The 15,358-nt window shown below is 44.0% G+C and overlaps 1 protein-coding gene across 5 annotated transcripts in view; it reads right to left on the bottom strand.

Moving 5' to 3' along the window:
• Positions 1–14,597, bottom strand: part of PCCA (propionyl-CoA carboxylase subunit alpha) — a 381,582-nt gene extending 366,985 nt beyond the window's left edge. For 3 of the 5 annotated variants that reach the window (XM_054719911.1, XM_054719917.1, XM_054719915.1), the window contains exon 1: positions 14,429–14,597. In XM_054719911.1, coding sequence (XP_054575886.1) covers positions 14,429–14,533 — 105 coding nt within the window. In that variant the 5' untranslated portion in view covers positions 14,534–14,597. Of the gene's footprint in view, positions 1–1,590; positions 1,811–14,428 lie in introns of those variants that run through there. The other 2 variants (XM_054719912.1, XM_054719913.1) reach the window with 2 other exon arrangements.
• Between the last annotated feature and the right edge of the window lie 761 nt (positions 14,598–15,358).

Genomic DNA, 15,358 nt, shown 5'->3' with positions numbered 1-15,358 from the left:
AACAATTTAAACACTAGTTCTGTACAAAACTACTGTTGTTCTTAACATACCTACAGTGGTATTCAAGTGAATACTAAAACAATTCTGTGAATTCTTTACCAGGATGCATTCTGCTTCAAAAAAGAAACTATCCTCAAATATATGATCAACAAATCTTACCAAGGTAAAAGTACACATTGGTTTGTGTACTCTCTGCCATGTTTCATGACACGGAGCTGGGAAGCTGCGTATTTCAGCATTAACAGACCTGGAATGACCTTCAAAGGAACTCCCTCTGAAAACGCTAATGGAAGTCAGGCTTTTTCACTTAGGCACAGCTTTTTCTTTCAAACTAACATTGATTACATATTTAGTGGTAATATTCGGGACCTCACTGGCCATTCCAGTCTTCAACTATCTGCCAAAGACCTGTTAAAAGCAAGGCTGAACACCTGATATTTGAGAGAGGGGATCTAATCTCAAGATTCTTGGGCTGTGCCTCCATAGTAAGCTAAAGCACCAAGTAACTATAAAACTTCATCATCATGGCTCCCGTACCAGACCCTTCCTCCCACCCCGCCTACAGTGGATGTCATTGGTGCCCATCCAGAGCCTCTTCACCACTCAGCACAGGGGCCCCATCAGGTGGATAATGAACTACTCATGGCTCACACCTACTCCCAAGTCTGACCTATTTGCTTCGTCCAAACAGGAGTTCTCATCAAGCCCCCACTCTCACAGCCAATGACTGATTAACACTAAATTCCAAAGGCCGACCGCCCTCACCTCAACATAGGACCAATTGGGTAATGCAATCTGTGCTTCACAGCTGGCTGTCCTATGTGGCAGACACTAGGCACGTGTGGCTACAGAGCACTTGAAATGCGCCAGTCCCAAATTGAGGTGCTCCAAGAGTAATATACATATCAGACTTGAAGACTTAATACCAAAAAAAGTAAAAGACCTACTGAGTTCTTTATATTTCCATATTGAAATAATTTTAATACATTGGGTTAAATAATATATATAAAAGCCTGCCAAAACCGGTTTGGCTCAGTGGATAGAGCGTCGGCCTGCGGACTGAGGGGTCCCGGGTTCGATTCCGGTCATGTACCTTGGTTGCGGGCATATCCCCAGTGGGAGGTGTGCAGGAGGCAGCTGATCGATGTCTCTCTCTCATCGATGTTTCTAACTCTCTATCCCTCTCCCTTCCTCTCTGTAAAATATCAATAAAATATATTAAAAAAAAAAAAAAAGCCTAAGTGACCATTACGACCGAACAACCGGAATAAACTGCCAGTAGCTATGACACTTACTGACCCAGACCTTGCTGCTGGGGCCCTGTCAGCCCCAAATCTGGTTCACCCGCACCCGGGACTCAGACAGGAGGGAGGAAGGAGCTCGATTCCTCAAGGAACCGGCCGTTGGTTAGCTTGCTGCTGGGGCCAACCTCCCACGGTCCCTTTCCCCAGCCGGCGCCCCTTCCCCATCCCCCGCTCCCCCATCGGCCCCAATTGCCAGCCAGGCTGAGGGACCCCACGCAGGCACGAATCTGTTTGACATGCTGAGCTAGAACAGTGCTTCTCAAACTTTACTGGTCATGAGCATCACCTGGAGGGCTTATAAAACAGATTGCTGGGGTCCACCTGGCAGGCTTGGTCTAACTGGCAGGCTTGGGGTCCTGCTGGAAAATCAGCATTTCTGAGAAGTTTCCAGGTAATGCTATTGCAGCTGGCAGAAGTCCTGTGCTTGGAGAACTGCTGCTCCAGAGTTCCCCTGCGGATGAGACATGAGAGGGAAGCTAGTCTCCAGCTGGGCCCCTTCCTTGCTTAGCATATTTTCCCCTGCTCTCTTCACTCTTCTCTCGAACACCACCTGCACAAAATCCCTTTTTAGGCTCTGCTTCTAGGAAACTTACCCATCCCACCTCCATAGAACTATTTATATATAACTACAGCTTCACAAAGTTCCAAATTAATAGCAATTAATGAGATTGGAAATATCACTGTATTTTTGTAAAATGAGTAACAGAGAAGGTATTTATTGGATTGATAGGACAAGGTTTGTTTATCCTGATGAACAAATGTTCTTAACTATAAGTCTGGGACAGCTTTATAGCCTACTGCTTCCCTCTTTTCCATTAGTACTATCAAACTAGTTTTTTGTACCCAAAACATGTAAATTTGCACTTTCTCTTTTTTACTAAGTTTGCTAACATGATATAATGAAGGTGTTGAAGTGAGATCTGATTTTAAATCCTGCGTTACCACTTAAATTGTGGTGTGACCGTGGGCAAGTTACTTAACTTCACTCAGCTGGAAAAATGAGAAGCATCTGAAGGTGATTTGATGATTAAATGTGAACTTAGCTTCCCTTCTCCTTTGCCATTTTGAGAAGGTTTCTGGCTCCTTCTCTTTTCCCATATTCCTCAAATGACAAATAAGGTGAACCCACCCCTCTGTATTTTGTAAATTCAATCAAAGTATTGTAATGTAACTGTTATATCTTGACCTTCCCTCCTAAGTTTCAGCCATCTAGATCTCTATAACACTACCATATTCAAAGATATAGGTCAATGATTAAAAATCAATCTTTTTTTGTTAATTGAGATATAACTCACATACCATAAAACTCGTTTTTGTTTAAATATACAATTCAGTGGTTTTTATTTTATTTTTTTTTTTTTTTATACAACAGGTGGTTTTTTTTAGATATATTTTTATTGATTTTTTACAGAGAGGAAGGGAGAGGGAATAGAGAGCTAGAAACATCGATGAGAGAGAAACATCGACCAGCTGCCTCCTGCACACCCTCCACCGAGGATGTGGCCGCAACCAACGTACATGCCCCCGACCAGAATGAAACCTGGGACCCCTCAGTCCGCAGACCGACGCTCCATCCACTGAGCCAAACTGGCTTCGGCCAGTGGTTTTTAGTATATTCACAAGGTTGTGGAACCATCACCACTTTCTAATTGCAGAACATTTTTCATCACCCCAAAAAGAAACCCCTTAGTTATTATCAGTCTCTCCCATCACCCTACCCCACAGCCCCTGGCAACCACTAATCTATTTTCTGTCTCTAGAGATCTGTCTATTCTGGACATTTCATACAAATGAATTCCTAAAATATGTGACCTTTTGTGTCTTCTTTTCAAGAGTCCTTGGTTCCTCTCTTTCCTTGTATCTCCCTTCTAATCCAACAGCAAGTAATATTGGCTGTAGTTCCAAAATATACACCAAATCTGACCAGTCCTCACCAACTCCAGTGCTACCATACCACCCTCGTGCAAACTGCCATCATCTCTAGTTTGAACTTCTCTGACAGCCTCCGGACTGGCTCCCTGCTTCCACTCCTCAAACCTCCATCCCCCTCAACTAGAGTGGTCTTTCCAAATGTAAATCCAATTTGTTTAACACCCTCTAATGGATTCCATTAGGATAAATTTCTACTACAAGTCCCTACATGACTGTCCCACTTATCCCATCTTCTAGCATTCCGCCCCACCCCCCATTCCCTTCACTCCAACCATACTAGCCATATTCATCCTTTTATGCAATTACTAGTGGCCCAATGCACGGATTTGTGCACATTGAAAGGAAATTAATTATAAGAAATATTTTAATATCACTATTCGCCCTTTCTCTATAATAGAAGTGTCAGAGATGAAATAAAATTAGTAAAATATATACAAAAATCCTATATAATAAAAGCTTAATATGCTAAGTGTCCAGTCGTTTGGTGGTCCGGTCAACCAATCAAAGCATAATATGCTAATTATATGCTAAGGCCACTCAACTGCTTGCTATGATCTGCACTGACCACCAGGGGGCAGACACTCTGACCAGTAGGTTAGCTTGCTGCTGGGGTACAGCCTATAGGGACTGAGCTGACAGGCTGGACATGCCCTGGAGCCCTCCCGCAGTCCCTCCTCCAGGCTGGCCCCACCCCCAATTGGCCCCTAACACCCCAATCAGGGGCAGGGCCAGCTGACCAACCACCTGCGGCCCCGCCTCCCGGCCAGCCGGACCCCACCCATGCACAAATTCATGCACTGGGCCTCTAGTAATATATAAATTGATTAATAAACAATAACATGATATAACAACAACAAAGACATGACATAAAAACAACAAAAACAGAGAAACCAAGATGGCAGCATAGGTAAACACCTGAACTTGCTGCCGCGCACAACCACTTCAAAACTACAACTAAAAGACAAAACGGACATTATCCAGAACCACAGGAAGGCTGGCTGAGTGGAAATTCTACAACTAGAAGGGAAGAAAAAAGCACACTGAGATTCAGAGGAGCTGCGGAAGTAAAGTCGAGAGGTATGGAGGCGCACGCGCGGAGAGGGCTGGCAAGTGAGTATGCGGCTGGCTTTTTCAATCCACAGGGAGACACAAGCTCCCGACTGCTCTGAACTCCAGTTCCGGATGAGACTCTGGGACCCACACTCATACGGGGAGAAACTGGACTGTCTGGCAGTGGGAGGAACTCAAGGGCAGCTTTCTCTGAGGTGCTTGCAGAGACTACCAAGGGACACTGAGGGCAGGGCTGACGGGAAGCCATTGCTGTTTGCTCCGCCCTGAGACTCCGTCCCATCCAAGCTGTGCGCAGAGGCTTTTGCATATGAATGGCCTGGTCCTTTGAATTCTAAACTTACCTTACAAACTGCAGCTGAGTCAGAGAGACCCAGAACATCCAAAAGAAGGCCCAAGGCCCCGCAGCAGCTTGCATTGCTTCACAGCTGGACCTCATAGGACACCTAGCACACAAGGCCACTCTATCAACTCAGGGAAGCAGCCAAAATGCGGAGACAAATGAAAGAAATGGAGGAAAGCAAACTACTGGATATAGAGTTCAAAACCACGGTTATAAGGTTTTTCAAGAATTTTCTAGAAAAGGCCGATAAATTTAGTGAGACCCTCAAGGATATGAAGAAGGACCAACTAGAAATTAAGCATACACTGACTGAAATAAAAAATAATATACAGAGATCCAACAGCAGACTAGAGGATCACAGTATCAAGTCAAAGATTTGAAATACAAAGAAGCAAAAATCACCCAACCAGAAAAGCAAAAAGAAAAAAGAATCCAAAAATATGAAGATAGTGTAAGGAGCCTCTGGGACAACTTCAAGCATACCAACATCCGAATTATGAAGGTGCCAGAAGAAGAGAGAGAGCAAGATACTGAAAACCTATTTGAAGAAATAATGACTGAAAACTTCCCCTACCTGGTGAAAGAAATAGACTTACAAGTCCAAGAAGCGCAGAGAACCCCAAACAAAAGGAATCCAAAGAGGACCACACCAAGACACATCATAATTAAAATGCCAAGAGCAGAAGACAAAGAGAGAATATTAAAAGCAGCAAGAGAAAAGCAGTTAGTTACCTACAAGGGAGCACCCATAAGATTGTCAGCTGATTTCTCAACAGAAACTATGCAGGCCAGAGGGAGTGGCAAGAAATATTCAAAGTGATGAATAGCAAGAACCTATAACCAAGATTACTCTACCCAGCAAAGCTGTCATTCAGAATTGAAGGTCAGATAAAGAGCTTCACAGATAAGAAAAAGCTAAAGGAGTTCATTACCGCCAAACCAGTATTATATGAAATGCTGAAAGGTATTCTTTAAGAAGAGGAAGAAGAAAAGGGTAAAGATAAAAATTATGAACAACAAATACATATCTATCAACAAGTGAATCTAAAAATCAAGTGAATAAAAAATCTGATGAACAGAATAAACTGGTTAATATAATGGAATCAGGGGCATAGAAAGGGAGTGGACTGACAATCCTTAAGGGGAAAGGGGTGTGGGGGGTGCGGGAAGAGACTGGACAAAAATCATATAATTATGGTTGAGGACAGTGGGGGGTGGGGGTAAGGGCATGGGGTAGGGTGGGAACCGGGTGGAGGGGAGCTATGGGGGGAAAAAAGAGGAACAACTGTAATAATCTGAACAATAAAATTTAAAACAAAATAAAAATAAAAACTCAAAAGAAATAAAAAATATATAAAAACAAGATATAAAAACAACAAAAACATGTTATAAAAACAACATTGATAAAAACAATGACTGATAAATTGATTAAACTTATTCTAATATCTCCCTGTATATCACATTAAGAATAAAAACACTTTTAGAATGCTTGACTAATTTCCCTTGTGATGAAGTATTTACAACTTTAATGTCACATGCTCTTTGAACTCAAGAGAAAGCAGCATATAACTGACCATGTCCGAAAACGGGTTCAGGTAGGAATATTCCTACTCTGTCTAGAGTTTGTCCTTGTGATTTGTTAATAGTCATCGCAAATGCTGGCATCATGGGAAATTGTCTTCCAATTAATTTAAATGGGAGTCCAGTGTCAGACAAGGACAAATATCGCACATGCGTGAGTCATTTATTTTTAAGTTGCCAGTGTGTGTCATATGTACCAGCCTGTCAGTCGGACGGTCGGACAATGGTCAGTCACTTAGCCTTTTATATATATAGATACCAAACGTAGTTCCACCTCAGAGCTTTTGCCTTGGCCTTTCCCTTGGAATGTTAGTTCCCCAGATAATCACACAGCAAACTGGGTCAGTTTCCTGTCCATATGCTCAGAAATGTCTCTCCTATTTCCTTAAGTAACCACCTCCAACACCAACACCACTCTTTATCCCATTATCCTTTTTTTTTTCCTTTCAGAGTACTTACCACTCCTTGAATTTATCTATTTATGTGAATATTGTCAGTATTCTCTACTCAAATATAACCACAATGAGGGCAAAAATCATTCACTGTTATATTCCCAGCACTAAACAGCGTCTGGCACATAGTAGGTGTAGGGATTGAATGGTGGCCCCCCCAGAATAATGTGTCCATGTCCTAGAACTTGTAAATTTGACCTTTTGGGGGGGGAAAAATATATATATATTTTTTGCAAATATATTTAAGTTAAGGATCGTGAGATGAGATCATCCTGGATTCTGTCCTGGCCCTAAATCCAATGCTAAGTGCCCTTATAAAAGAAAGAAGAGATGACACAGAGGGAAAAGGAAGAGAAGGCCATGTGAGGACAGGAACACAGATTACAGTGATATGGTCTCGAGCCAAGGAATGTCTGGCGTCAACAGAAGCTCAAAGAGGCAAGAAAGGATTCCTTACTAGAGCCTTCAGAGTGAGCATGGCCTTGTGGATACCTTGATCTCAGACATTTAGCCTCCACAACTGTGAAAGAATAAGTTTGTGTTGTTTTAAGCTACCACAGGTATTGTCTCATGTATTCTGTATTCCTTTTCCTGACTAAAATTATAAATCCGTATCTCCCAACATTTTTGAAATCCACTTTTATTTTCATTTTATATTGAACCGTTTATGGTCTTTTTTTTTCCAAATTAAAAAAAAAATCAATAGACATTAAAAATAAACTACTTTTTAAAAATCATACAATACCCTAATTTTCTCAAAAAGTATATATCTGCTTCAACTATTGGAGTATCTTCAAAGTATTTTCAAAGTAAAACAATATTTCTGCATATGACATTCCTCCATGTTACTAAAATCATTTTCATTAAAGACTAAAGACCTTATCAATTTCTTCCTTCAATCTTTATTTTTATTCCTTGATTTTATTTTATTCCTTTATTTTATTCCTCTGTACACCAGGAACATAGTGAAGCAATATGTTTTAGTTTCTCCTGATCTTCTCAGTGTGTACCTTAGTGCCAGGCACTTAGTATATGCTCCAAAAACACTTTTTGAATGGATAGAAAACTGTATATCTAGATAGATAAGTGAATGAATGAATACTATACTGCCTCTCTCAAACCATTCCTCTAAATCCAATTGTCTCTTCTACCTTCTTTCAAATCCTAATTTAGAGTAATACAGTTATTTAGTCAATAAAATAGTCACCCCTTGGAATCCATGGGATATTGGATCCAGGATTCCCTGCTGATACCAAAAACCACCGATGCTCAAGTCCCTTATATAAAATGGCACAGTGTATGTATATAATTTATATACATACAAGTAGGCTACAACAGAGTATACCTATGTATCACTTCATTCATGTGGATTCAGCATATAACAGTGCTCAGAGGGTGGCAAATTCAAATCCTGCTTTTTGAAACTTTCTGGAATTTTTCCCCCCAAATATTTTCAATCCATAGTTGGTTGATTCTGTGGCAGAATGTGTGGCAAAACCCGCAGATAGAGAAGTGCTGACTCTATAACTTACCCACTATATTCTTCAAAGTTCACTTACTCCCACTCCAACTTTTACCTCATATCACTGACCCAAAAGCCAGCCACTGGTTTCCCTTTTTCTTCCTAGCAACTCAATATATTGATTTTGCAGTCATCTAACTCCTGGTACCAAAGATGAAATACTATGTTTCTACCAAAAAGATTCTTCCCAAATTTCCTTTGTCATCCCTGTTCTCTCCTTTAGCCACTTTTTAATAGGAATAATTTAAACAACTTATTTTCCTTCATTCTCTTCATTAAATAACATCCTCATCTTTCCTCCTTATTTAGAAAAGAGTTTTAAAAGTCACTCCTCGGGAAGGCAGAGAGCGGGGGAGGAAGGAAGGGAGCATTAACCCACAAACTTATATGCATAGTATATGCATAGCCCATGGACACAGACACTAGTGTGGTGAAGGCCTGGGAGGGGTGGGTGCCAGGTGGAGGGGGACAATGGGGGAAAAAAAAAAGGGGGACATCTGTAACACTATCAACAATAAAGATGAATTTTTATTTTTTTATTTCTTAAAAATATATCTTTTTATTTCAGAGAGGAAGGGAGAGGGAAAGAGAGATAAAAATATCAATGATGAGCCCTCCCCGGTTTGGCTCAGTGGATAGAACGGTGGACTGAAGGGTCCTGAGTTTGATTCCTGCCAAGGGCCCATGCCTGGGTTGTGGGTTCGATCCCCAGTGTGGGGCGTGCATGAGGCAGCCAATCAATGATTCTCTCTCATCATTGATTTGATATGTACTAGTATATTTATTGATTTCAGAGAGGAAGGGAGAGATAGAAACATCAATGATGAGAAAGAATCATTGATTGGCTGCCTTCTGCACACCCCACACTGGGGATCGAACCCGCAACCCAGGCATGTGCCCTGACGGGAATCGAACCATGCATGACTTCCTGGTTCATAGGTCCATGTTCAATCACTAAGCCACGCTGGTCAGGCTAAAGGTAATTTTTTTTTAAAGTCAGTCCTCCATTCTGAACCTCTTAAGAACAGAATAAAATCCAAAAGCTGATATATAAATACACAAATGTCCAAAAGAATTTTATCGTGCCAGAAACTAGTTTCTATAATAGTCTTAGGCAGACATCTATAAGCATGTTGGACAGATTTGCCTCCAGGCGATTCTAAAACATTTAGATATGCTTAAACATTCCTTTCCATGAATGGGGGGGGGAGGGGGAGGGGCGGGGCAAAGAATCATGGATTTTAAGGAAACATAAAGCCTAAGCATTCAAGCTTTGAGAATTCACCATATAATGAGACCATCATTCATATGAGACAAAAGCCAGGTTTGGAATTACACCATCCAAGGTTCAAATTCTACCTCAGCCAACTATGTCCATGAGCAAGTTACTTAACTGCTGAGTTTTCTTTCCTCTTCTGTAAAATTGGGATGTTTTACCTAGTGCTACATGGATAAGGGGTAATATATAAGGCATATAAAAGTTCAATAAACTGTAGCAATTACCAAAACCCAACATCCTGGAGCCACTGGAAAAAAAATGTAGACAAAAGGAAACATTGGGTACTTAAATAGAATGTGTTTAAAAAGCTGATACACAAAACAAATAAGACTAAAAGGTGAACTCTACATATACCCTAAAAGCAAGCAAATCCTACCAACTGGCCAAAAGAATGGTTAGAATTCTCTAGACTAGAATTTAGAGTTAGTAGTCTTCTTTCCAATCAAACAAATGGCCTGCAGAGGTAGAGGGAGAAATGGGAGAATAGAATCTTCAAAAGGTTCTGCTTCAAATATAGAGTCAAACATTTCAAGTTCACCTAAGAGAAACATGGAGCAAAACTAAGTAGCAGCTCAACTACCCCTAAAGCAGGGGTGGAAACCGTTTTTCTGCAAGGGCCATTTGGACATTTATAACAACATCTGCAGGCCATACAAAATTATCAACTTAAAAATTAGCCTGCTATGGATGGAACTGGAGAGCATTATGCTTAGCGAAATAAGCCAGTCAGAGAAAGATAAATATCACATGATTTCACTCATTTGTGGAATATAATGAACAACATAAACTGATGAATAAAAACAGATCCAGAGACAGAGAAACATCAATCAGACTGTCAAACCTCAGAGGGAAAGTAGGGGAGGGTGGGGGTAAGGGGAGAGATCAACCAAACGACTTGTAAGCATGCATATAAGCCTAACCAATGGACACAGACACCAGGGGGGTGAGGGCATGAGTGGGGGGGGCTGGGGGGGGAGCGGGCAATGGGGAGATAAGGACACATATGTAATACCTTAATCAATAAAGAAAAAAATAAAATAAAATAAAATAAAATAAATTAGTCTGCTATATTTGGTCAAATATTTAATTAACTCACCCCTAATGCCTTGGCAGGGCCAGACCAAATTATTTCAGGCAGGCCCTATAGGGCCCTCGGACATTCCTCACCCCTGCCTTAAAGGGATAGTGAACTTCAGAGTTCTTCCCACCTCCAGGAGGAATTGTTTACTAGCAAAAGTAACTCTCTATTCCTGTCGGTATTGTCACACATTCAGCAGCACCTATTGTGTCAAGCACTGTGCTAAGAACACAGAAACAGACAAGATGCAGTCTCTACCAACACACTGAAAAGAAGAAACAGGATAAGAAAAATCAAAACTTAGATATAATACGGTTAATATATAACAAGTATATAGCAGTAAACACAGTAACAACTTTCCTCTCAGCCTCTCCAATTTAACATACGGCAGTGTAATCCCTCCCACCTCCTACATGAATGGCTTCCCATTGCTATAAAATAAAGACCAAACCTAATGTTTGGTCTATAAGGCCCAACATGGTCTGGCTCTTTCCTACCTCTCCAGCACCAACCACTCTCTGTACCTAAGCCTCAGAGTTTTTTTCCCAGTTCTACCTTGTCATTCCCTCTGGCCACAGGATCTTTGCACATGCTGTTCTCACACATATAACACTCACGTCTTCTATCTTTGCCTAGAAAAGCCACTTTGTCCTTCAAAATTTGTTTCACTTTTCACTTCCAAAGGAAAACACTCCCTTACCTTAGGCAGTATCCTATCTAGTAAAACAGTAATATGCAAATCATCACTCTGCTACACTCACAAGCCACGCCCACCAGCCACGCCCACCAGCCAATCAGAAAGCAAATATGCAAATACACCCAACCAAGATGACTGCAGCCTCGGAGAGCGGCTGTGGTTGGAACTGGGATATTGGAGCCAGCGGGGGTCCCCCACAGGTGATCAGAGCCAGCTGGGGACCCCTGCAAGCAAACAGAGCCAGCTGGGGGTCCCTGCCCAGGGCCCAAGCCTCAGCCAAAGGCTTTCGGCATTGGCTGGGGGCGGAGCTGGGCCATTGGAACCACCTGGGGTCCCCTGCAGTGATTGGAGCCAGCTGGGGGTCCCTGACCAGGGCCCAAGCCTCAGCCAGAGGCTTGCAGCCTTGGCTGGAGGTGGAGCCCTGGGGTCGGAGACAGCTGGGGGTCCCTGCCCAGAGCCGGAGCCTCAAACAGAAGCTTGCGGCATTGGCTGGGAGCGGAGTGGGCGATCTGAGCCAGCTGGGGGTCCCTGCCCAGAGCCCAAGCCTCTGCCAGAGGCTTGCGGCCTTGGCCATGGGTGGACATAGGCGATTGCACCAGCTGGGGGTCCCTGCCCAGGGCCCGAGCCTCAAACAGAGGCTTGAGACCTTGGCCAGGGCGAAGCTTGGCGATCAAGCCAGCTGGGGGTCCCCTGCCAAGGGCTGGAGGCTTTAGGCCTTGGCAGGGGCGGAGCTGGAGATCACAGGAGATAGGTGTGAACTACAGAGGAAACACCTTTTCTGACCGCTCATTGGCTAAGCTCCCTGTATGCCACTGGTAATATTCTTAGTAACTTGGGTATAAGAATCCAAAAAGGTGATCTAGGGCTTTTCCACCACACTCCTGGGGAAAAAAAACGAAGGTCCGCTGCTGGAGGCCTAAGAAATGTCATAACCTGCCAACCGAAGAGTCCAGGTTAGATTCTGATCAAGAGCATGTACCTAAGTTGCAGGCTCCTCCCTGGCTGGGGCCCAGGTCAGGGCTCATGAAGGAGGCAAGCAATCTAAGTATTCCTCTCACTTTGATGTTTCTCTCAGTCTTTCCCTTTCTCTTTCACATTCTCTAAAAGTCAATGGAAACATATACTCAGGTGAGGATAAAAAAAAAAAGAAAAAAGAAAGAAAGAAATGTCGTATTCTATGAAAGACACATCTTGAAAATGCCTAAAGAGAGTTGTCATTTTTTTCTTGGTGAAGGGACTGGAGTCGTGTTGATGAAAACACCTTGGTGGCTTTGGTGACTGGCAGTGGCTCCAGCAGCGGGGTGATGGGGCTGGTGCCTTTCCCTGATCAGCCTGGTTGTCTCTCACAAAGGGAGGCCAGACTGCAGAGCGGGCCTAAGCCATCAGTAGGACATCCCCTGAGGGCTCCCAGTATGTGAGAGGGGGCAGGCTCGGCTGAGGAGACTCCCCTTCTCCCCGCTGTGCACAAATTTTGTGCACCGGGCCCCTAGTAGTATGATTAAGAGCACAGGTTCTGGAGTTCTAACTCTGACACTTACTAGTGCTGTAGTTTTTAGCAAATTGCATAACACTGTGTGCCTCAATTTCTTCATCTGTATATGGGATTATATGGCTGTTGTGAGGACTGAATAAATTAATTCAAGTAAAACATCATAACAATATCTAGGATATACACTTCAATATCTTGACTTGGTCAAATCCCTCTCTTCTATTTTCTTATATTACCCTGACCTCTCCCCTACCATTTTATACTTGTCTCTCCCTAATGGACTAAAATTTCTATTAAAGCAGAAACTGTATGTTTTCTCCTAGAGATAGAACAAAATAGTATTCAATAAAGATTTATGGGGGGAGGGGAGTAGCTAAAAGGAAGAAGCTAAGGCCCAACGAAGTGACATGTCTCATTAATACCATTCAAAACTTGATCTATGTGACTCCAATGCCCAGACTTTTCCATTACACCATGCTGCCTCCTATGTAAATGCATAACAGTCTTGTAACTGCTTGATGGGGCCAAGAAAGATTAAAAGATCATAAACAAAATTACAAAACAATAAATTGTGTGCCAACACAAAGAACATTGTGTTCTTTGAGATTCTGAATTTGACACAAAGCTGATACAAGTGCAGGCTTACTTCCATTGTCAAGAACAGCTCCAACTCGCACACTGCTCACCAGGATTTCCTCCCAGGTTGAGCAATGAGAGAATAGGATGGACCAGATCATCCCCAAAGTGTCTTCCCATCCTAAATTCCAATGACAATAAATCAAGTTATGTGTCCATTTTTAAAATGCCTTTTAAAAGAAGTTTAACAAGCAGGCTGAAACAGGTGGCAGGTGGTTTTCAGGAAAACCTTCATTTTAAAGAATCTGTTCAAGTGACTTAATAAACCCCATTAACAAAGTAAGTTGGGAAGTCTCTGCTTAGAAATTATGAGACTCCGTGTTGACAGCCACACACAAACACTCCGACATATGAGTCAAGGCTGCTTACCATGAAATCCCTAGGATTTCCAGAACAGTGGCAAAAAAAAAAAAAAAAAAAATGTGTTTAAAATGCGTTCTAGAAAAGTACCAAAGGCAGGCTGACCACTACCATGGAAAAGAAAAACAAATTCACAGGATGCATGTGCTGTATGAGGTGATGCAATGCAATTAAAACAGTCTTTCATCTCAAACGTAAAAGGTAGTAAGTAATCTTGACATCGTGTGACACTTTAAAAGTTGCGATAAACTTACAACCCTAACTCTACTTCAACAGCAATCCACAGTGTCCCTTCAAGCAGGAAAGAGGCGAGAGAAAATGGAAACCGTACGGGCCACTAAAAAGACACCTTAGGGCAAAGGATCGGGTGCACAGGAAACGCAAGGTGCACGCAGCCAGAGATCTGTCAGCCGCCCAGGAGAGCGAGCAGAAAGCACGCCTGCCGGCTCCCCGGCCCCTCTGCCCTCCACCACCCCGGAGTACCCGCGGCAGCAAGGGCGCCGGCTCTGCCCGGCCCCCCCGCGGAATCTGAAGGGGGAGGGAATGAGCACCCCGACCGACCGCCGAGGAATCGGGGCCGCGGGGGTCGCGGGAGCCACTTTCCGCCGCACCGGCCACCGCCGGGCGGAGCGGGGCTGGGAGCCCAGGGAAGCCCAGACCCGCCGGAGCCCCGCCGTCGCTCCTCACCTGCAGGGTCCACAGCGCTGCGCTCCGCATCAGCTGCTGCGGCGACCGCTGCCCACGCTGTCCCGCCGCGACCAGCGAGCCCAAGCTCACCCACAGCCCCGCCATTGTCGCCCCTGCCGGCCGGCGCTAGGCTGACCTCTCACCTCGCTGAAGGGGGCGGAAAAGGGGAGCGCCTATGCTTCGGCCAATCACCAGCCGGGGATCCGAGGCCCCGCCCCCGTCGCGCGGGAGGGGCGGGAGCAGCGCTGGACCAACCACGGGAGCCCGGAGCAGGGACTCCGGGAGGATGCGCGCTGGGACCTGGAGGGAGGTGGCGGGGCTGGGGCGCGGGCCTAGGGCAGCGGGCGTCGGTCTGCCCGCCCTACTGAGCCCCGGGAGGGAGCGGGGCGGGGAAGACCCATGAGTTCAGTCCACCCTTCTTGGGGTCACCCCGTACTGTACCAGCATCCACGTGCAGCCAGGCCACTTCATAGCAGGTCGTCTCCGCCTATAACCTGCAGTCCTGAGGGTTCTAAATTACAGACCTGTGCTCAAACTACGTTCCTGTTTGTGTGAAAGCATAAAAGTAAGGTTTTGGACGTGTGCGGCAATGTAGAGAACGCTCTAGGTCCAGGACTAGATCTGAGCTCTCCTACCTCTGCCTCGTAATACTTGCAAAATCGGGGAAATTAGCCATAACTATTAGTTTATGTTGCTTGCAAGCGGGCACCCTTATTAGTCCAACTGCTAAGGGCCAGACCTATGCTGGATGTCTCAAATTCTGTCTCATTTAATCTTTACAAGAACTCTAATGGCAAAAAAAAAAAAAAACACCCTAATGGCCCATACATTATTCCCATTCTGAGAAACTGAACTTAAAAGTCACTCATCTAGTAGATGGTGAAACTGGGATTTGAACCCCTGTCTAGCTGTCTTCGGGGACTAGGCTTA

The sequence above is a fragment of the Eptesicus fuscus genome, chromosome 8, assembly GCF_027574615.1.
Source record: "Eptesicus fuscus isolate TK198812 chromosome 8, DD_ASM_mEF_20220401, whole genome shotgun sequence".
In the NCBI taxonomy this organism is placed as follows: Eukaryota; Metazoa; Chordata; class Mammalia; order Chiroptera; family Vespertilionidae; genus Eptesicus; species Eptesicus fuscus.
Note: the sequence above shows the minus strand (reverse complement) of the source record. Positions and strands in the feature narration are given on the sequence as shown.